General features: G+C 33.2%; 1 protein-coding gene and 1 long non-coding RNA gene across 3 annotated transcripts in view; one reads left to right on the top strand and one right to left on the bottom strand.

Annotated features, from left to right (window-relative positions):
* Nucleotides 1–25,142, bottom strand: part of PGR (progesterone receptor) — a 107,188-nt gene that overhangs the window by 39,584 nt on the left and 42,462 nt on the right. The window contains exon 4 of one of the 2 annotated variants that reach the window (XM_058687385.1): nucleotides 6,365–6,451. The exons of the other annotated variant lie outside the window; for it this stretch is intronic. Coding sequence (XP_058543368.1) covers nucleotides 6,365–6,451 — 87 coding nt within the window. The remainder of the gene's footprint in view (nucleotides 1–6,364; nucleotides 6,452–25,142) is intronic. 2 annotated transcript variants of the gene reach the window in all.
* Nucleotides 1–25,142, top strand: part of LOC131487097 (uncharacterized) — a 47,206-nt gene that overhangs the window by 11,529 nt on the left and 10,535 nt on the right. The gene's annotated exons all lie outside the window — the stretch shown is intronic.

Raw genomic sequence — 25,142 nt, 5'->3', positions numbered from 1 at the left:
GGCAACCAAAAAAATCACAGAGGAAATAAAAACAATACATGGAGAGAAATGAAAATGAAAACAGAATGACCCAAAATCTTTGGGATGCATGTAAAGCAGTTCTAAGAGGAAAGTTTATAGCAATACAGGCTTACCTCAAGAAACAAGAAAAATTACAAGTAAACAACACAACCTTACAATTGAAGGAACTAGAAAAAGAAGAACAAACAGATGCCTACGCTAGTAGAAGGAAAGAAATAATAAAGATTGTAGCAGAATAAAAAAAAAATCAGACTAATAAACAAAACAAACAAGAGTAAAGATCAATGAAACTAAGAGCTTATTTTTAGAAAAGTAAACAAAATTTATAAAACTTTATCCAGAATCATCAAGGAAAAAGAGAGAGTATTTAAATAAATAGAAGCAGAAATAGAAGAGGAGAAATAACAATTGACACCAGGGAAATACAACAGAGTATAAGACTGCTACAAAAAATTATATGCTAACAAATTGTACAACCTAGTAGAAATCGATAAATATCTGGAAACATAAACAATCTCCCAAACTGAATCAGGAAGAAAAGGAAAGTAGAACAGACATTACTAGCAATGAAACTGAATAAGTGATCTAAAAAGCTCCTAACAAACAAAAGTCCAGGACCTGATGGCCAATGAATTCTATGAAACATTTAAAGAAAATTGAATACCTATTATTTTCAAATTATTCCAAAAAATTAAAGAGGGAGAAAAACTTACAAATTCATTCAATGAGGCCAGCATTAACCTGATACCAAAACCAAAAGAGGTACTACAAGGAAAGAAAACTAAGGGCTATGAACATAGATGCAAAATTTCTCAACAAAATATTAGCAAGCAGAATTCAAGGATACATTAAAAACTATTCACCACAATCAAGTGAGATTTATTCCAGGGATACAAGGGTGGTTCAATATTCACAAATCAATCAAAGTGATTAACTTCAAATAACCAAGGATAAAAACTGTATAATGACCTCAGTGGGTACAGGAAAAGCATCTGACAAAATATATAGCATATATTCATGTTAAAAACTTTCAAAAAAGTGGATTTAGAAAGAATGTACTTCAATATAATAAAGGTCATATATGAAAAACCCACAGCTAACATCATACCCATGAAAAACACAGAACATTTCCTCTATGATCAGGATCAAGACGAGGATGTCCTGTCTCATCAGTGTTATTCAACACAGTACTGGAAATCCTAGCAACAGCAATCAGACAAGAAAAAGAAGCAAAAGGCATCTAAATGGGTAAGGAAGAAGTAAGACTGTCACAAATTTAGATGACATGATACTATTTATAGGAAACCCTCAGGATTCCACTAAAAACTATTAGAAGTAATAAATTAATTCAGTAAAGTTTTAGAATTCATAATTAACATACAGGAATCTGTTACATTTGTATATACTGGTAATTAAGTAGCAGGAAGAGAAATGTAGAAAACAATTCCATTTACAATCATATCAAAAAGAATGAAATACCTAGGAAAAAATTTAATGAAACAGATGAAAGACCTGAACTCTGAAATTATACAGCATTGTTCAAAGAAAATGATGACAAAAACAAATAGAAACATAATGCTTATGGATTTGAAGAATTAATATTGTTAAAATGTCCAAACAACCTAAAACAACTTACAGATTTGATGCAATCTCTACCAAAATAGCAATAGTATTTTTCACAGAACTAGAACAAATAATCTTATAATTTGTATGGAAACACAAAATGCCCTGAATAGTCAAAGAAATGTTGACAAAGAACAAAGCTAGAGATATATCAATTTCAGATTTCAGGATATACTACAAAGCTAGCCTAATGAAAATATTATGGTACTGGCACATAAATAAACTACACTCATCAATGAAACACAGTAGAGTACAGAAATAAAGCCACACCCATAGTCAATTAATCTACCACATAGGAGGTAAAAATATACAATGGGGAAAATACAGTCTCTTCAATAAACAGTGCTGGGAAAACTGGACAGCTACATGCAAAGGAACTGGACCACTTACACCATATACAAAAATAAACTCAAAATGGATTAAAGACCTAAATGTGAGACATGAAACCACAAAATTGCTATAGTAAAATATAGACAGTAATCTTATTTAATAAATACAATTTATTTTTTTTTCTAATTCCAAAGTAGTATGTGGCTTTCACAGACATTTTAGAGAATCCCAAAGAATTTTTAAAGTAAAATTTTATTTCTTTATTATTATTTTAAAAAATTTAAATCCAAGTTAGTTAACATAGTGTAATAATGGTTTCAGGAGTAGAATTTAGTGATTCATTATTTTATATATATCACCCAGTGCTCATCCCAGCAAGTGCCTTCTTTAATGTCTGTCACCCATTTAGCCCATCCCCCCACTTCAAGCCCCTCCAGCAGCCCTCAGTTTGTTCTTTGTATTTAAGAGTCTTTTATGGTTTGCCTCCCTCTGTTTTTATATTATTTTTCCTTTCCTACACCAATGTTCCTCTGTTTTATTTCTTGAATTCCACATATGAGTGAAATCATGATGTCTTTATCTGACTTATTTCCCTTAACATAATACATTCTAGTTCCATCCATGCAGTTACAAATGACAAGATGTTATTCCTTTTGATCACGAAGTAATATTCCATTGTATATATTTTCCACATCTTCTTGATCCATTCAACAGTCAATGGACATTTGGGCTCTTTCCATAATTTGGCTATTGTTGATAGTGCTGCTGTGAACATTGGGGTGCACATTCCCCTTTCAATCAGCACTTTTGCATCCTTTGTACAAATACCTAGTAGTGCACATGGTGGGTCATATGGTAGCTGTATTTTCAGTTTTTTGATGAACCTCCATACTGTTTCCCAGAGTGGCTGCACCAGTTTGCATTCCAAAATCAGTGTAAGAGGGTTCCCCCTTCACATCCTTGCCAACACCTGTTGTTTCTTGTGTTGTTAATTTTAGCCATTCTGACAAGTGTGAGGTGGTATCTCATCATGGTTTTGATTTGTATTTCCCTGCTGATGAGTGATGTTGACTATCTTTTCATGTGTCTATTAGCCATATGGATGTCTCCTTTGGAAAAATGTCTATGTTCATGTCTTCTGCCCATTACTTCACTGGATTATTTCTTTTTTGGGTGTTGAGTTTGATAAGTTCTTCACAGATTTTGGATACTAACCCTTTACCAGATATGTCATTTGCAAATATCTTCTCCCATTACATAGGCTGCCTTTTAGTTTTACTGATTGTTTCCTTTGCTGTTCAGAAGATTTTTATCTTGATTTGGTCCCAATAGTTCATTTTTGCTTTTGTTTCCCTTGCCTCCAGAGACATGTCTAGTAAGAAGTTGCTGCGGCCGAGGTCAAAGAGGTTGCTGCCTCTTTCCTCCTCCAGGATTTTGATTGTTTCCTGTCTTACAGTTTGGTCTTTCAGCCATTTTGAATTTATTTTTATGTATGGTGTAAGAAAGTGGTCCAGTTTCATTCTTCTGCATGTCACCCTCCAGTTTTCTCAACACCATTTGCCTCAAGAAACTGTCTTTTTTCCACTGTATATTCTTTCCTGCTTCATGAATATTAGTTGGTCATACATTTGTGGGTCCAGTTGTGGGTTCTCTATTTTGTTCCATTGATCTATGTGTCTGGTTTTGTGCCAGTACCATACTGTTTTGGTGATTACAGCTTTGTAATACAGTTTGAAGTCTGGAATTGTGATGCCTCCAGCTTTGCTTTTTTTTTTTTTTTTCAACATTACTTTGGCTATACAGGATCCTCTGTTGTTCCATACACATTTTAGGATTGTTTGTTCTAGCTCTGTGAAGAATGCTGGTGTTATTTTGATAGGGATTGCATTGAATGTGTAGATTGCTTTGGGTAGTATTGACATTTTAACAATATTTGTTCTTCTCAACCATAAGCATGGAATGTTTTTCCATTTATTTGTGTCTTCTTCAATTTCTTTCATAAGCTTTCTATAGTGTTCCATGTACAGATCTTTTACCTCTTTGGTTAGGTTTATTCCTAGGTATCTTATGGATTTTGGTGAAATTGTAAATGGGATCAATGAATTGATTTCTTTTGGCTGCCTCATTATTGGTGCCTAGAAATGCAACCTACTTCTGTACTTTGATTTTATATCCTGCACCTTTGCTGAATTCATGAATCAGTTCTAGCAGTTTGTGTGTGTGTGTGGTGTGTGGAGCCTTTTGGGTATTCCACACAAAGGATCACATGTTGTCTGTGAAGAGTGAATGTTTGACTTCTTCCCTGCCTATTTGTATGCCTTTTATTTCTTTTTGTTGTCTTAGTGCTAAGGCTAGGACTTCCAAGTACTATGTTGAACAATACTGTTGAGAGTGGACATCCCTCTCGTGTCCCTGACCTTAGGGGAAAAGCTCTCAGTTTTCTCCCATTGAGGTTGATTAGCTATGGGCCTTTCATATATGGCCTTTATGATGTTGAGGTATGTTCCTTCTATCCCTACTTTTTGAGGGTTTTTATCAAGAAAGAATGCTGTGTTTTTAGACAGTAATCACTTGGTCATCAGCCTTAGCATCATATTTAGATATATCCCCTAAAGCAATGGAAAAAAATGAAATTAAACTATTGGGACTACATTAAAATAAAAAAGCTTTTGCACAGTGAAGGAAACTCAACAAACCAAAAAGGCAACCTACTGAGTGGTAGAAGATATTAGAAAATGATATAATCTAGTAAAGGGTTAATATCTAAAAAAAAAAAAAAAAAGACCATATACAACTCAGCAAAAGAAATAAACAATCTGATTTAAAAATGGGCAGAGAATCTGAACAGGGAGTTTTTTCAAAGATATACAAATGGCCAACAGAATCATGAAAAGGTGCTTAACATCACTAATCATTAGGGAAAAGCAAATCAAAACCACAAGAAAATGTAATATTACACCTTACACCAGAATAGCTAGAATAAAAAAGACAAGAAGTAAGTGTTAGTGAGGATGTGGAGAAAAGGAAACCCTCATGCATTGTTGGTAGAAATGTAAACTGGTGCAACCATTATGGAAAACAGTATGGAGGGTACTCAAACAATTAGAAACACCATATGATCCAGTAATTCCACTATTGGATTTTACCCAAAGGAAATGAAAACACTAATTTGGAAAGATATATGCACCCCTGTGTATATTGAAGCATTATTAATGATAGCCAAGATATGGAAACAAACCAAGTATTCAGTGATAAATGAATGGATAAAGATGTGTGACACACTACATACACACACACACACACACGATGGAATAGTACTCAGCCATAAGAAATAATGAGATTTTGCCATTTATGACAACATGGATGGACCTAAAGGATTTGTGCTAAGTGAAAGACTTGTATGATTTCACTTATATGTGAAATCTAACAACAAAAAATAATGAATAAACAAACAAAAAGCAGAAAAAGACCCATAAAAATACACAAATGAAATTGATGGTTGCCAGAGGGAAGGTGGATGGGGGGATGGGAAAAATGGAAGGAGGAGAGTGGGAAACACAGGGTTGTACTTTTGGAATGAATATTTCACCAGGATAAAAGTTATAGCATATTTATCGTAATCAGTAGTATTGTAACAACACTGTTTGGTGATAGATGTAGCTACACTTGTGAACATAGTATAACATAATGTGGAATCACTATGTTGTACACCTGAAACTAATGTAACATTGTGTGTCTACTATACTTCAATTAAAAAAAAAAAGAATGCAAGAGGTGGGTTGGGGCATGGGCTACATAGGTAGGTATAAACATCCAGTTATAAGATAATTAAGTCACACACATTAAAAGTACAGCATAGGGTATTTCATAAATAATATTGTAATAACTTTCTATGGTGAGAGATGGTGACTACACTTATTGTTATGAGAAGTAAGTAGTGTGTAGAATTGTTGAATCACTATGATGCACACCTGAAACTAATATAACATACACAGCTATACTTCAAAAACAAAAATGAAAAAAAAATCTATAGAACTTCATATAATTGTACCTCTAGCTTTTCGTTGAGAAAATAACGGCAAAAAGTAATCAGAATTAAATAACAACATAGAATGCCTTTGTATTAATTACAAAACTATTTATGTACTTTGAAAAATAATAGCATCTGCAGGTTTGGGTAAGCTAAATAGACAATAGTGGTATAGGTACAGTAACGACCTTCCACTGTACCATTTTTCCCAACTACTGTGTCTATCTTTAGGAGATGATATGTATGGGAGCTTTCATTGTTTTCCTGGAGGGAGAGAAGACCTGGGATCAGATACTAGGGAGTGGACATGGGAACATAAGAAAAGACAGAAAGAATGACTTAATAGGATCTCTTACTCACCCTGATGAATTTTATTCTGAGGGATGGAATGTGCAAAAGTTTCACAGGTGCACTGTATGTAATAGCCTTCAAAGTGGATACAAATGTCTATCAAAATGAGAATAGGTTAATGACAGTCATAGGATGTAATAATATAGTTCAGTAAAAATGAATAAACCAGAATAATACACATCAGAATAAAGAACTTCACTAATGCTAGGCAAATAATTCAAGTTACAGAAATATATATGCCATATGATATTATTTCTATAAAGTGGGGGAGAAAACCTTCAAATCTAAGGAATATATTGTTGATGGAAATATATATTCAGAAAACTTATAAAATGATACAAGGGAATGATAAACTCAATATTCAAGATAGAGGTTTCCTGGGAAAATGATAGCTTACATGTAGTCTAGTAGTAAAAATTCTGAACTGTTTTACAAAAAATTGTAGGGAGTTGAGAGGGCAGAGAAAAAGGTTCTGAACTTACTAGTATGCATTATTTAAAAAGGTTGGTAAAATGTTATAGGCATACTTATTAATTTTGATACAATTAAAGGGGAATATAGATTTAATTATGACTCATCAGAAGGAGCATGTAAGCACTAGCAAAATGGAAAAACACATTGAAATTAACAATGGATGACTGAGGATTGAATGGGGAAAAGAAAATGAAGGAAAAATTGACCAACCCAGAAAATTAAGAAAAGGAATATTTAACAAATATACTTAAGTAAACACATAAAATACACATAAAATATATTGGAAGAAATAAAAGCTTATATACTGATTATCCTAACAAATGTCAATGTCAAAGAAAGGCTGGGTTAAAAAATATCTATTTGCAGTTTACAAGAAAAATAATAAAAACAGGAAAATAAGTTGAAAATTAAAAGATGAAAAGAAGTGAACAAGGCAAATACAATATGTGAAAAGCAGAGGAAGCAATATTAGTAACAGATAAAAACAGAATTAAAGTCCAAAGACATTAAAATGAGACAAAGTGAGGATATTAAGGATAAATTGTAGCCTCCTCAAAGAAAACATAAGCATAAGCCTTTATAAAGCAAACACAGCAACCAAACACTGAAAACAGGAAAATCCTTAAAAAAATACCCAGAGTAGGAATATCCCTATATTTCTTTCATATTTTACACATTAAATACACAATTAATAATAGAGAACTTAAAACTGATACAGTACAAGAAATCTTTAATAAATTCTGAAAAAATAAACATTATATCCTTTCATAACATTATTTTATTAAAAATCAAAGTTAACTTGGCACTTGACACATTTTTCTAGTTAAGTAGTCTTTGACCAAAGAGGAAATTTATGTAAAAAAAAATTATTATTCCTCTGGACATTAACAACAAAAGACATTTCAAATCAAAACTCATGAGATATACTTAAATGCAAAAACATATATAGAAAGAATTATATGGTTTTGTTGTGGAAAATGAATGAAAAAATGAGTTAAGCATTCAATTAAGACATTAGTTAAAAAAAAGAAAGTCAAACAATAAAGAAAAGGAGGAAAAATGTATCATATAATGTTTGGTAAAGGAACTTTAAAGACACTAGAAGAATTCCAAGACTTAGAAAATATTAAATGAAACACTCCTAAATAAATTTGATAATTTAGAAAATGGAGAGTTTTATAGAATACAATTTTTTAAAATTTTAATGTTTATTTTTGAGAGAGAGAGAGACACACACACAGTATCCAAAGCAGGCTCCAGGCTCTGAGCCATCAGCACAGAGCCGGATGCAGGGCTCAAACCCACAAACCGGGAGATCATGACCTGGGCCAAAGTGGAATACTCAACCGACTAGCCACCCAGGTGCCCCTAGTATATAAATTATTAAAATTGACTCTGATAATGTCACACCCTAAGTCTTATCTTCTCTATGGCAGACATTTCTCTTATACTATCTTTTTCAATTTTTAAAAAATGTTTATTTTTGAGACAATGCGAGAGACAGAGTGCAAGCAGTGGAAGGGCAGACACAGGGAGACACAGAATCCGAAGCAGGCTCCAGGCTATGAGCTGTCAGCCCAGAGCCTGACACGGGGGTTGAACTCACGAACTGCAAGATCATGACCTGAGCCAAAGTCGACCGCCTAACTGACTGAGCCACTCAGGCGCCCCTATACTATCTTTTTTAAATTTTTTTTAATGTTTATTTATTTTTGAGAGAGAGAGAGGCAGAGAGAGAGAGAGAGAGAGAGAGAGAGAGAGAGAGAGAACAGGGGAGGAACAGAGAGAGAGGGAGACACAGAACCAAAAGCAGGCCCCAGGTTCCGAGCTGTCGGCACAGAGTCCAACACGGGGTTTGAACTCACAAACCGGGAGATCATGACCTGAGTGGAAGTCAGATGCTCAACTGACTGGGCCACCCAGACACCCCTCTCTTATACTATCTTAAAGAAAAAAGTCAAAACCTTCCCTATACATTTTAAAAGCAAACTTATCCTTAAAAGCATCATCCCAGAAATAAAGATTAAGCTGTCATGATTTTATAGGTAAAATTTTAAAATGAGCTAAAAACTTGAATTCTGCAGAATTAAAAATAGAACACTATACCTTACTCTATTAGAGCTTGTTCTGAGAAGAAAAGGATGGTTCAATCCTGGAAAATCTACCACCAAAATTCATTATATCAGATCAAAGGAGAAAATCACTTAATTTTTATCAACAAATGACAAGAGGCTTTGAAAGGCAGAATCGTGGTTCCTTAGAGATGGCAGGAATAAGAGACAATTAAAATTGCAGATAGAATTAAGATTGCTAACCAGCTGACATTAAGAAGAGCAGCTTGGAACACCCAGGTGGACTCAGGACCGTGTGATACTCAAGTTTCTTAAATGGGGAAAAGGGAGACAGCAGAGTCAAAAGAGATGATGTCTTGACAAAGACTAAACTATTGTTCGCTTTAAAGATGAACTGGCACCACAAGTCAAATAATTGTGCAGCCCTAGAAGCTGAAACATGCAAGGATAGAGATTTTCGACTGGAGTCTACAAATGAAATGCAGTACTGCTAATGCCTTGATTTCAGCCCAGTAAAACCCATTTCAGACTTCTGACCACCAGAAATTTAAGATAATAAATGTGTGTTGTTTTAAATCATTAAATTGTGGTAATTTGTTACAGCAGTAGGAAACTAATGCAAAAGCTTTTTGTTAAGATCCAAGAGCCACTACTAAAACACACAAATAAAAACCTCAAAGTACAGGTAGAAAGATATAAACACTATTTACCAAAACCCAACAGCGAACATATTAATAATTAGTTTATTTGAAGATAATATTATAGCTAGAAAACTCAAGGGATTACAATATAATTCTATAAAAATATTAAGATAATTTAGTTATATGACCAGAAAGAAGATACGTCTATAAAAATCTCTAGATATATCACTTTTAATAATTAGAAGGTAGTAGATTAATCACTTATAAAGCCAGTGATGAGGTTAATACACTAAAGTAGCAAAGTGTAAATGGACTAAATGCTCCAATCAAAGGACAGGGTGACTGAATGGGGAAAAAAAACGAAAAAAAAAAAAGACCCATCTATATGCTGCCTAAAAGAAACTCATTTCAGAATTAAAGATATATGCAGATTGAAAGTGAAAGGATAGAAAAATATATACTATGAAAATGGAACCCGAAAAAAGCTGGGGTAATAATATTTCTTTCAGACAAAATAAACTCTGCAAGGACTGTAGCAACAGACAAAGAAGGGCACTACATAATGACAAGCAGAAAAACCCAACAAGAGGATACAAGAATTACAAATATTTATGTACCCAGTGTAGAAGCATCTAAATATATAAAGCCAATATTAACAACATAAAGAGAGAAATTAATAGTAATACAACAGTAGGGGTTAACACCCCATTACATTAATGAACAGATCACCCAGACAGAAAATCAACAAGGAAACAGTGGCTTTAAATGACACATTATACCAGATGAATCTAACAGATATATACAAAATATTCTATCCTCAAATAGCAGAATACATATTCTTTTCAAGTGCACATGGAACAATCTCCATAATAGATCACATGTTAGATCACAAAACAAGTCTCAATAAACTCAAGAAGGTAGAAATTATACCATGCATCTTTTCTGAGCACAATGTTATGAAACTAAAAATCAATTATGAGAAAAAATCTGGAAAGAACACAAATATATGGAGGTTAAGCAAATGCTACTAAACAATAAATGGGTCAACCAAGAAATCAGAAGAAATGAAAACATACCTTCAGACAAATGAAAATGAAAACACAACATCTCAAGTCTTTCAGAAGATGCAAAAGCAGTTCTTAGAGAAAAGTTAGAGTGATACCTGACAACTTCCAGAGAAAAAGGAAAAATGTCAAATAAACAACCTAACCTTACACCTTAATGGGCTAAAAAAAAAAGAACAAAGCCAGATATAGTAGAAGGAAGGAAATAATAAAGATGAGAGCAAAAATAAATGAGATTGCAACTTAAAAAACAATGGGAAAGATCATTGAAACCAGGAGGTGGTTCTCTGAAAAATGAGCAAAATTGATAAAACTTTAGCCATATTCATCAAGAAAAAAAAGAGAGGACTGAAATAAAATCAGAAATTAAGGAGGAGAAATAACAACCAACACCAGAGAAATACAAAGGATTATAAAAGAATATAATGAAAAATTATATGCCAACAGATTGGACAACCTAGAATAAATGGCTAAATCCCTAGAAACAATCACTCTTCCAAAACTGGATCAGGAAAAAAAGGAAAATTTGAACAGATTGATTACTAGTAATGAAACTTGAATTGGGAATCAAAACGCTCCCAACAAACAAAGTCTAGGACAAGATGGCTTCATGGGCGAATTCTACTAAATATTTAAAGAAAAGTTAATACCTATTCTTCTCAAACTATTCTGAAAAATTAAAGAGCAAGAAAAACTTCCAAAATTGTTTTGTGAGACCAGAATTACCCTGATAGCAAAACCAGACAAAGACTCCAAAACTGTAGGCTAGTATCTCTGATGAACATAGATGCAAATATCCTCAACAAAGTATTAGCAAACCAAATTCAACAATACTAAAAAAAATTATTCACCACGATCAAGCAGGATTTATTCCAGAGACCAAAGGTGGTTCAATATTTGCAAATCAGTGTTATACATCACATTAATAAGAGAAAGGTTAAAAATCATATGATTATCTCAAAAGATGCAGAAAATCATTTTACAAAATACAACAATTACTCACTTTAAAACCTCTCAACAAACTGGGTTTAGAAGGAATAGGACTCACCATATTAAAAACCATATATGAAAACCCCACAGTTAAAATCATACTCAATGGTGAAAAACTGATTTTCTTGTAAGATTAAGATTAGGAAATAAAGCAAGGATTCTACACTCACCACTTCTATTCAACACAGTACTGAAAGTCCTAACTGCAGCAATTGGACAAGAAAAAGAAATAAAAGGCATCCAAAATGGAGAAGAAGAAGTAAAACAGTTATTATCGCATTGACATGATACTATGCACAGATATTACACTCGATCTTAATGAAAATGCTATGAAGCAATGAAACTATATACATAAACCTGAAAGACTCCACCAAAAAACTATTAATTGATAAATGAATTCAGTAAAGTTGAAGGCTACAAAGTTAATATACAGAAATATATCACATTTTTATAAACTAATAACAAAGTACCAGAAGGAGAAATTAAGAGAACAATACCATTTATAACTACACCAAAAAGAATAAAACACCTAGGAATAAATTTAAACAAGGAGGTAAAAGACATATGCTCTGAAACTATAAGACACTGATAAAAGAAAATAAATGGAAATGTATACCACATTTATGGCTTGGGAGAATTAGTATCATTAAAATGTCCATGTTATCCAAAGAAATCTAGATTCAGTGCAATCCCTACCAAAATACCAACAAAATTTTTCACACAAATAATACAAATTATTGTAAAATTTGTATGGAACAACAAAAGACCTTGAACAGACAAAGCAAACTTGAGGAAGAAAAACAAGCTGGAGATACCATGCCCTGGAATTTCAAACTTTATTACAAAGCTATAGCAATCAAAACAGTATGGTACTGGCACAAAAACAGATATATAGATCAATGTAACAGGATAGAGAGCCCAGAAATAAACCCATACTTATATGGCCAATTAATCTAAAACAAAGGAGGCAATAATATACAATAGGGGTAAAGATAGTCTTTTCAATAAATGGTGTTGACAAAACTAGACAGCTACATACAAAGAATAAAACTGGACCACTTTATTACATCATATACAAAGATTAAAGGCCTAAATGTGAGACCTGAAACAATAAAACTCCTAGAAGAAAGCACACACAATAATCTCTTTGACATCAGCCATAGAAACATTTTCTAGATATGTCTCATGAGGCATGGGAAACAAAAGCAAAATTAAATTAGGACTACAGCAAAATAAAGTTTTTTCATGGTAAAGGAAACCATCAACAAAACAAAAAGGCAAGCTACTGAATTGAAGATCTCTGTAAATGATCTATCTGACAAGGGCTTAATATCCAAGATATATAAAGAACTTATGCAACCTAACACAAAACAATTTTGATTAAAAAATAGGCAGAGTACCTGAATACACATTTTTTTTCAAAGAAGACACAGACATGTACAACAGACACATGAAAAGATGCTCATCACTAATCATCAGGGAAACATAAAGTCACAAGATATCACTTCGCACCATTCAAAATGGCTAGAATCAGAAGAATGATAAATAAAAAGTCTTGGCAAGAAAGTGGAGAAACGGGAATCCTTGTGTACTGTTGGTGGGAATGTAAATTGGTGCAACTGCTGTGGAAAACAACATGAATGTTCCTTAAAATATTAAAAATAGATATACCATATGATCCAGTAATTCAACTACTGGGTTTTTACTCAAAGAAAAGAAACACTAATTTGAAAATATATAAGCACCCCTACATTAATAGCAGCATTATTTACTATAGCCAAAATACGGAAACAATACAAGTGTCCATTGATAGATGAATGGATAAAGGTGATGTGATATACACAGACATAGACACACAGGAATATTACTTAGCCATAAAATAACATAAGATCTTGCCATTTGCAATAACATAGATGGACCATTAATATTATGCTAAGTGAAATAAGTCAGACAGAGAAAGACAAATACCATATGATTTCACTTACATGGTAATCTAAAAACAGACTCTTATATAGAGAGAACTTTCCAGAGGGAAGGTGGATAAGGGGGTGTGTGAAATAGATAAAGGGAGTTAAGAGGTACAAACTTCTAGTTATAAAATAAATAAGTCATGGAGATGAAAAAGATAACATAGGGAATATAATCAATAATATTTTAATACTGTATGGTGACAGATGGTAGCTACACTTATTGTGGTGAGCACTGAGTAATGTATAGAACTGAGGAATCAATATGTTATACACCCAAAACTAATATAATATTTTATGTTAATTAAGCTTAAAAAGATTAAAATTAAAATATAATAACTAAATTTAGGTGCCAGGAAAGAAAAAATCATTATGTTTACCAGTTCTAAAAATTATTGTTTTAAAAATGGAAAATAATATTCTATCACAACGGAAGTTAAACTTCAGCTGTTGACATTATTACATTTATGTCCCCAACCACTGTTTCCCTGTCTTTCATATCAAACCAAATAGCTAAGATATCAAGCCTTCTGGCTCAAATTATAAAGGTTTAATCAAAACAAGAGAAAGCCAAGGGGAAATCACTATCAGATACTAAGTCAATTACCAGGCAAAGATAGAATTACATAGACTTAACTGTGTAGTAAGTAACAGACATATCATATGAAATTTAATAAAAATTAATTTTAGAAATGATGAAAATGTAAAAATCAAGAATCAGATGAATACAAATTGGAGGGAGAATTACTGTAGGAAAGGGACTTAAGCAAACTTTCACGATATTTCAAAAATAAAATGGCATCTAAGTTTCAAGAATCCAAAGAAGAGAAATAAAAGATGAAATAAATTACAAAACAGTAAGTTAAAATGGGAGACGGAAGAGAAAAAAATGAAGAAATAAGGCCATTATTGATGAAAAAAACCTTATTAGGAGAATAAAGGAGGAGACCTGCCAGGGTAAAACAAAAAGTAATGAGAGACATGACGTTCAGACCCTGAGATTTTAAGAAAAATCACCAAATAAAGTATAAAATAACTAAAATGAAACTGAGTAGAGAAAGGATGGCAGGTGTGGAAGACAAAGAAAAGAGCTCAGGTACCAATTATTATTGAGGACTATGAAAAAAAGGAAAGAAAATATGAAACAAAAAGTTTCTGGGGCACTTGGGTGGCTCAGTTGCTTGAGCATCCGACTCTTGATTTCAGCTCAGGTGATGATCTCCAGGACTGCAGGATAGAGTGCTGCATCGGGCTCTGTGCTTAGCATGAAGCCTGCTTGGGATTCTCTCTCCCTCTGTCCCTCACCCCTGTTCATGCTGTCTCTCTTCCTCCCCGCCCCCCCCACCTCTCTCTCTGAAAAAAAATTTTGGAGGTAATACAGAATACTTTGCTAATATATAAGAAGACTTGAAATTTCAAATCAAAAAGGGCTTATTCTGTTTCAGGAAAAAATAATAGATTAAGATAGAGCTAAATATTGATGAAAATACTGAAATTAAAGGATTAAGAAACAGAGGGAGAAAACACAGGTCATCAACAAAGGAAAAATATAAGAATCTCATTTTCTTTCAATTATATTACATGCCTAAAAACAATGGCAATGTATATATATTTGAGTGAGAAGGGGCCCATTCCATACATTTTCCATGTTTGAATAGAATTTTAGTAAAGATTTGGTTGGCCAAGGGAAGTAGTACACACAGTAACATCCCACTCACTTCCTTTTCCATCTCACTCCTCCTACTTCCCTCAGTCCCATCCTAAGCAACACAGATTCTCTTTTGCCTTTGGTAGATCAAATTGATGAATATCTTTTGTAACTTCAACATGTTCCTGGAGTCACAGGCTCTATCCCAAACAGTTTTAAAAGCATTTCTAAAAATCAAAACAAGTAGGACATTTTCTACAAAGCTAAAAAAAAAATTAACTGAGAAATATTTGCAATCATTTAGAAAAATTTCCTACCACATAAAAATATATACATTTTCTTTCAAGATTATGTTTCCATGGGAAAAACATAGTTTGAAAACGTAAATAGATATGACAATATTCAATAACTTTACACTAATTAAATACACTCTACTATCTATGATTCGGTAAATTAATGCAATTCCAAGATACCTGCATTGATTTTTTAATGGTTCCTACAGATAAATAATTAAAAACTTTTAGAAGATACAATAAATATTCTGCATTAAAGTTAAATATTATTTTAACAATGACAATATTTGCATAAATGACTCCATGATATGAAAGATATTTTAAGCTACTATTTACTAAACTTTTTTATAGGCCAGACGCCATGCTACATGCTTTAGATGTATCATTTCATTTGCCCTCATAATAACTCCAATTATGTAATCTTTTTTTTTCTAAGTTTTATGTATTTTGAGAGAGAGAGTGTGTGCACGTGCATGGGGGAGGAGCAGAGAGAGAAGGAGACAGAGTCCCAAACGGACTCTGTTAGCATGGAGGAGCCCAATGTGGGCTTGAACTCAGAAATTGTGAGATCATGATCTGAGCCAAAATCAAGAGTCTGATGTTTAACTGACTGAGCTACCCAAGCACCCACCTCATTATGTGATCTTAATGGAAAAGAAAGCAGAGATGTGTAAAGGTTGCAGTGCGTCCTGCAGCTATTGGTGGGGAAATTTAAGTCAAACCCTACTTGTGCTGACTGTGCATCCTCATACTTGTATAATGCTATACCATCGCCTACAGAGGTGTTTTAAAAATTCTTTTTTACAAACAGAAGACCATGGCAGAAAGGAAGGGGAAAAAAATAGATACAAACAGAAAGGGAGGGAGGCAAACCTCCCTCTCTATTAAGAGACTCTTAAATACAGAGAACAAACTGAGGGTTGGTGGGGGTTGGGAGACAGGGGAAAGTAGGTGATGGGCACTGAGGAGGGCACTTGTTGGGATGAGCACTGGATGTTGTATGTAAGCCAATTTGAAAATAAATTATATTCATAAAAAATTCTTTTTTAACCTATTGACAAATTTTAAAATTTTAAAGCAGAGTTAATATATTTGATTGAAACTGGCATAAAATTCTATATAAACTCTTCTGGAAATGTGGAAAATTAGGTAGCTTATAAATCTCTTCTCCAGAACACCTAATATGATGGATGAAATATAACTAACATACTTTTAAATGCATAGTTAAACTCACAAAGTCAGCAAAGTATCAAGGAGTCCAAAATGAAGACTATTTCTATCCACTGACAAAGGGGACATGAGAAGACAGCTTGTCTGTTTCATCCTTATTAGTTCAGTATAAAACATCTCTCCTTTGATCACTTTTAATCAAAGGCCTTCTTCAGCCAGATCGGCAGCTTGAAATTATTCTACCTGCATGGTATAGGAATCCTAGAGCATTAATGAAATCCTTAAAGTGCCTGGAAGAATAAAATAAGAATTCTTTGGACAGAAACTCCCTCAATTAAGGCCACACAGAATTAAAGAATTAGAAAGAAAGAAAGAAAGAAAGAAAGAAAGAAAGAAAGAAAGAAAGAAAGAAAGAAAGAAAGAAAGAAAGAAAGAAAGAAAATAAAATTAAGCTGTGCCAGACATGAATTTATAATCCAAAATTACAAAAGGCACAATGAGTAAGAAGTAACAGAGATAATAAGCAGGGTGCTGGAACTGGAACTGGCTCATAATGGCCTATGAAAACTTATTAAATATTCAGGAATACTGAGAGCCAATTTTTAAAACTCTGGTAGCCTGAAATTTGCCATAAAGGAGTATAACTACAATCATGGGGGAATTCTGTAAATAATAACGGCTTTTTTTTAAACCATCATGCTACAGTGGCATAATTAGATTCGGAGTTATGGGACTTTGGAATTAGTGAATACAAATATTTGTGGCAAATTTGTTTACAACTTATTAAAGTTATATGAAAAAAGAATGGAAACACAAACAAGTAAAAGCTTTTTTATTTTAGTAAAAATAAGACAAATTTATAAAAGAAACAAGTATAATGTTTAAAAAAATACCACCACTAAAGTTAAGAGATGGTAAACTTGAAGATATAACTGACTAAATTTCACAGAATATAGCATAGATAACAATATGAGAAATATTATATAGGGTAAGGATATTTGGAAGAGAGAATGTGCTAATATATGTCTAGTAAGTGTTCTAGAGGTAGAAAAAGGCAATGTGGAGGGAAGCAATATTTGAAGAATACTGGGATGCTATTGATCCTCCTGGTATGTACAAAAGACACAAATTTATAAATCATGATTTACAAGTAGAACAAATGAAGCTAACTTATTACTGGTTGTTACAGTGAATTTGTAGAAAAAGTATAAAAAACATTTTACATAAATATAGATAAAATATTGCCTCAAAGAAACAGCTGTTAGATAAATGGGAGAATTCTCAGAAAAAATGATACTCCCAGAAGGTAGTAGATGAGCATCTTTACAGCGTGGAGAAAAACAAAGTCAACCTAAAATTTTTAAACCACCAAAATCATCTTTTGAAAGTGAAGGGTAAAGAAAGATATTTTAAATGGATAAATGAAATTATCATTAATAATTTCCCACATAAAGAACTTACAAAAATTTTATCTCAAAAACAAGTAAACTGAATGAAGGACTGAGTTGGAAAAAAAACCAAATAGGTAAACATATACGTAAATCTTTCAGACTGAATAAAGTAATATAGATTACTAATTATGGACTAAGTTCTGAAGTGAATGTTTACTTTGCCATGGCCTCTCTATTTGTTTTTATTTCTGGCAAAAAAAGTTATATTTTTTATTTTGTGGATGACACAAGGTGTTCATGTGATAATGCTGGGCACATTGCAAAGAGGCAGAATATTATATTGGATATTAAAATGTAAATTTTATGGAAGCTGGAAAGCTTTCTGGGAATTGGATGAGAAAATAGAGGGTAAAAATCAGCAGACAGGGAATAGTGCAAATCCTTTGATATTATGAGGATCATAATAAGCTTTGCTCTTGTTTAGTTGGATTTATAGGCAATTATCCCAATAGTAGCTGTGAGAAATCATGTCTAGATCTGTGTTTTACTTCGAATTATCAAAAGGATGATGTTGCTGGGATCAGTACATTGGGACTATGCTCTAACAACCCCTTTTGGCACAGATTTAGCTTGCTTTTCTACTTCCCAGATTAAACCAACATGCCTGCATTTATACTTAAAAAAATACAAATGCTAGATAACAGGAAATATAAAATTAAAATGAATATTTAAAAAAAAAACCCAAACTATATTAGAATTGTTTTAAATAGTAAATGTCTCAATTATCAAATAAAGTTAGACTACAAATGGAGGAGAATCTTTATATCCCTCAACCCTAACTTTTTAAGGGGGTCTAAAAACAGTAAATACTGCTAGATGCTCTTGAACAGTTTTAGCTGGCAGCCATAAAAGCAGTCTCTAATTGAAAACAAACAAACAAACAAACAAACAAACAAAAAACCAAACCACCAAAAAACACCCCCAAAACAAACAAAAAACACAAAGAAATGAGAATGAATATTCTAAGGAATATCCTTATCCCGTATGTGTGAAAGGGGGTTTAGGGTGAACAATCAGGAAGTGACCAGAAGACACTATTTGGCTGTAGGTTTCATTCAATTTAGTGAACTGAGGAAATAGTGTGAGAAGTATTATCTTGGTATGGGGGTTGCTCATTCAAAGACCAGGGTTTGGGTAGAAAAGGAAATGCTCATAAGAGGAAGATAGTCCAAAGAGGTAGGTGGCAGGCATCACCCAAACCAATTCCTGCATCAAAGAGAGGACAGATGATTTCAGTTTTTATAGTAATTAAAGGCACAGACTAAGTTTCTATACTTCCAAAGAAGGTACTGTTCAGAAATTCTTCAAAAAAAAAAAAAAAGACTTTCTGGCTTTCAAGTATAGGAAGAGAAAAAAACAACAACACTTTACTACACAACCCATATTCTGTAGCCCAGAAAGTTATTCTCTTTGCCAAGAGACATGGGAGGTGAATATAGGGGCAAAAGGGGGTAGGAAAGAAACTAGCTTTCTAGCATAACCCTTTAAAATCTGAAGAAAAGGCTTTCTACCAAAATAAATAAATAAATAACCCTATAAAAATAGTCTCCAGCTTTAAAAAAATTTCAGCTAACATTAACTATGTATTTAATCATTCCTTTATGTAGAAAGTTACTTATATTTGTAAGAGCTAATTACCTTTATAATAATTCATCATTTTTACCACAAATGCAAAATACAGAGCCGTATTCATTTTAGAATTTTTTTGTGAGTCATTACACAAAAATTTTTCCAAAGGAAAGAAGTTGGAAGCATAACACCTAAATTAGAAGATATATTACCATACTTCAGCATGTAACTATCTTTCCTACTCAGTACTGTATAGCAATAACAAAATGCAAGAGTTTATTGTGACCTGGTGAAGGCAAGGAAAGTGGTTTATTAAAAATAAGACTTAAATGCAACTAAGAGACCCAATAACTCAAACACAATTCTTATAATCAGCACACAGCCACTAAAGCTGGTATTACAACCTGCGATATCTATGTCATGACCTGTGAAAACATTAATATTTCTGGCTTCTGAAATTCTTCCATATATTTTATTAAATCTTTAAAAAAATTTTCAAGGTTTACTCTTTGTTTCACCTTTTGTTATTTAAATGGTCTCTATATCAGAAATGAGAAACTTCAGAGTGGTAAACATGTAGGAAGGAAGGAAAGGATGTATCTCCATTTTTAGTAGTATGTAGGCTATTATTACTTAAGTGAAACTCTTCTAATTATGAAAGAATCCAACTAGAAGCAACCCTGATTATCATTCAAAAGGAAGCTCTCACATTCTCAGTAGAATACAAGTACACTTACCCTTACTCCAGAAATTTAATACAGGACTAGCAGTTAGAATCTGATCCAGAAATTGCATACCTTTCTGATTTATAAGAACTGGACTGTTGACTCCACAGACTTTTGCTATTAACTCTGCCAGGCAGACCAATACCAGGACTATGACATATCAGAGTGTGGTGCCACTTCTTTCTAATAAACCTCTGTGCAGATCTACTTATGAGATATTTAAATGCACAAACCATATTTCTCAGTTTGTGATACTGACCACAAGATAACATTAGAATTCAATCAATATTTCCTTCAAATATGCCTGAAATTCAGTAAGGTTTTCCTTCTTCTTTCTTTTTTTTATATCCCAGATAGCCCTCAGAATCAAAGATACTGCATTATATATTAGTCCTATGAACCATCTAACACTATGAAACTCCCTAAATTATTTTGAATGACAATATGGTGTTTGGGGAAGACAAATTAACTTGAAATAACTTCAAGGGTAGTTTGGAAGGTTTGTAGAGACTACCTGATTTTAAAAAAAGAGAGACAAGGAAATTTTATAAGAAATTAATCTAGGGGCGCCTGGGTGGCGCAGTCGGTTAAGCGGCCGACTTCAGCCAGGTCACGATCTCGCGTCTGTGAGTTCGAGCCCCGCGTCGGGCTCTGTGCTGACAGCTCGGAGCCTGGAGCCTGTTTCCAATTCTGTGTCTCCCTCTCTCTCTGCCCCTCCCCCGTTCATGCTCTGTGTCTCTCTGTCCCAAAAATAAATAAAAAACATTGAAAAAAAAAATTAAAAAAAAAAAAAAAAAAAAGAAATTAATCTAATGAGTTTAGTGAAAGAACATATCAAAAGCTTTAAAATATCTGTTAATATATTATTCCTTAGAGTGAAGAATATATGAAAAATGATCATATCAATTAAAAATTGAGTGACAGTTATATAGGTATTTACTTGTTTATTTTTATTAATTTGGTAGGCTTAATATATTTTATAATTACATAATACAGCAAGTTGTTATATTATGGAGAATCATTAAAAAAACTCTAATGGGAAAAATATTAAAATGGTTATATTATGTGAATGACTATTTTTGGCTTGGGATAGATTTTCAATTATAGATTCTAATGAGATAACCACCTCACACCTGTCAGAATAGCTAAAATTAACAAATCAGGAAACAACAGATGTTGCTGAGGATGCAGAGAAAGGAGAACCCTTTTTCACTGTTGTTAGGAATGCAAACTGGTGCAGCCACTCTGCACAACAGTGTTTTTGTTCCTGAAAAAATTAAAAATAGAGCTACCTTATAACCCAGCAATTGCACTACTAGGTATTTATCCAAAGGATACAAAAGTGCTGATTCAAAGGGGCACATGTACCCCAATGTTTATAGCAGCAATATCAACAATAGCAAAATTATGGAAAGAGCCCAAATGTCCATTGACTAACAAATGGATAAAGAAGATATGGTATGTATGTACACACACACACACACACACACACACACACACACACACTGGAATATTACTCGGCAATCAAAAAGAATGAAATCTTGCCATTTGCAACAACATGGATGGAACTACAGCATATTATGCTAAGCGAAATAAGTCAGCCAGAGAAAGATAGATATCATATGACTTCATTCATATGTGGAATTTAAGGAACAAAACAGATGAACATAGGAGAAGGGAAAGAAAAATAAGATAAAAACAGAGGAAGCAAACCATAAGAGACTCTTAAATACAAAGAACAAACTTAGGGTTGCTGGAGGGGAGGTGGGTGGGGTGATAGACTACGTGGGTGAAGGGCATTAAGGAGGGCACTTGTTGGGATGAGCACTGGGTGCTATACGTAAGTGATAAATGACTAAAATCTACTCCTGGAACCAATATTACACTATATGTTAACTAACTTGGATTTAAATAAAATAAAAAAAAACTATAAGACATTAACAAAACAAATTGAAGAGGACACAAATGCAAATACGTATAGCAGGCTCATGGATTGGAAGTTCAGTATCATTGAAATGTCCATGCTATCCAAAGCAATCTACACATTCAGTGAAATCCCTATCAAAATATCAATAGCATTTGTCATAGAACTAGAAAAAGTAAAACTAAAATTTGTATGGAACTACAAAAGACCTCAAATAGCCAAAGCAATCTTGAGAAAGAAGAACAAAGCTGGAGGTATAACAATTCCAGATTTCAAGATATACTACAAAGCTGTAGTAATAAAAACACCATGTACTGGCACCAACACAGACACAGATCAATGTAATAGGATAGAGAGCCCAGTAATAAACTAATGCTTTTATGATCAATTAATCTATGACAACAATATGCAGGGGGGAAAAGACAGTCTCTTTAATGGTGCTGGGAAAACTGGACAGCATTAAGCAAAAGAATGATATTGGATCACTTACTTAAACTATATACAAAAATAAACTCAAAATGGATTAAACACCTAAATGTGAAACTGGAAACCATAAAATTCCTAGAAGAAAACACATGCAATAATATCTTGCCATTGTTCTTAGCAACATTTTTCTAGATATGTCTCTTCAGGCAAGATAAATAAAAGCAAAATTAAACTATTGGGACCAAACCAAAATAAAAAGCCTCTGTACAGTGAAGGAAATCATCATCAAAACAAAAAGGCAACTTACTGAATGGAAGATTTTTGCAAATGATATATCTGACAAGGCATTAATATCCAAAATTTATAAATAACTTATATGACTCAACACCAAAAAAAAATCTGATTAAAAATTGGCAGAGGGGCTCCTGGGTGGCTGCTGGTCAGGTTGGTTGTGTCCAACTTCAGCTCAGGTCATGATCTCCAGGTTTGGGAGCTTGAGCTCTGAGTCAGGCTCTGTGCTGACAGCTCAGAGCCTGGAGCCTGCTTTGCATTCTGTGTCCCTCCTATACTCATACTCTCTCTCTATCTCTGTCTCTCAAAAATAAGCAAACATTAAAAAAAAATTTAATGGCCAGTGGACCTGAATAGATATTTTTCCAAAGAAGACATACATGGCCAACCAGCATATGAAAGATGGTCAAAATCACTAAACATCGGGGAAATGCAAACCAAAATTACAGTGAGGTATTACCTTATCCCTGTCAGAATAGCTAGAATTGAAAAGACAATAAATAACAAGTGCTGAAAAGGATATGAAGAAAAAGGAAGCCTTGTGCACTGCTGGTGGGAATGAAAATTGTTGTAGCTACTATGGAAAACAGTATGGAGGTTCCTCAAAGTTAGAAATACCACATGATTCAGTAATTAAACCACAGGGTCTCAAAGAAAACAAAAACACTAATTCAAAAAGATATTTGCACCCCTATGTTTATTGCAGCATTATAAACAACAACCAAATTAGGGAAGCAACCCAAGTGTCCATAAGTAGATAGATGGATAAAGAAGATGTGATATATATGTGCAATTGACTTAGTCATGAAAAAGCATGAAATCTTGCCATTTGCAACAACATACATAGTCTTAGGAGCTATTATGCTAAGTGAAATACATCAAAGACAAATAACATATGATTTCACTTACACGTGAAATCTAAAGAAACAAACAGAAAAGCAGAAATAGACCCATAAATGCAGAGACCAAACATGGTCGCCAGAGTGGAGGGAGCTGGGGGGATTGGCAAAATAGGTGAAAGAGAGTGAGAGGTACAGGTTATCCACTCATGGAATGTACAAGTCATGGAGATGAAAGCTACAGCATAGGGAATTAAATCATTGGTATTGTAATAGCATTGTATGAAGACAGAAGGTAGCAAAACTTGTGGTGAGCACAGCACATAGACCTGTCAAATCACTGTTTTACACCTGAAACTAAGGTAACTTTTAGGTTAACTATGTCTCTATAATATATACATATATACACACATATATATATACACATATATATGTATATATGTATATATATATATATATATATACTACAAAAAGGTTATGAGTTCATTTTAATGTATTTTAGAAAAATTATAACCATTACATCAAACTCATGATGCTGGAGATATTGCTTAAGAAATGGTTAACTGATGGAAGCATCGCAATTCTCAACTTCAAGTCATATTACAAAGCTGTAATGATCAAGACAGTATGTTACTGGTGCAAAAACAGACACATCAGTGGAACAGAACAGAAAACTCAGAAATGAACCCACAACTATATATGGTCAATTAATCTTCAAGAGACTAGGAAAGACTATCCAATGGAAAAAAAGACAGTCTTTTCAACAAGTGTGTCAGGAAAACTGGATAGCAACATGCAAAAGAATGAAACTGAACCACTTTATTATACCATAAACAAAAATAAATTCAAATTGGATAAAAGACTTAAATGTTAAACAGGAAAACATTAAAATCGTAGAGAAGAACACAGGCAGTAACCTCTTTGACATTGGCCATAGCAAATTCTTACTAGACATATCTCCTGAGGCAAGGGAGATAAAAAAGCAAAAATAAACTATTGGGACCTTATCAAAGTAAAACCATCTGCACAGTGAAGGAAACAATCTACAAAACTGAAAGGCAACTGAGGGAATGGGAGAAGATATGTGCAAATGATGTCAGATAAAGGTTTAGTATCCAAAATATACAAAGAACTTATAAAACTCAACACCTGAAAAACAAATAATCCATTTTAAAAAATGGGCAGAAGACAGGAATAGACAATTTTCCAAAGAAGACATCCAGATGGCCAACAGACACATGAA

The sequence above is a fragment of the Neofelis nebulosa genome, chromosome 10 (assembly GCF_028018385.1).
Source record: "Neofelis nebulosa isolate mNeoNeb1 chromosome 10, mNeoNeb1.pri, whole genome shotgun sequence".
NCBI lineage: Eukaryota > Metazoa > Chordata > Mammalia > Carnivora > Felidae > Neofelis > Neofelis nebulosa.
This window is presented reverse-complemented; position numbering and strand designations above follow the sequence as displayed.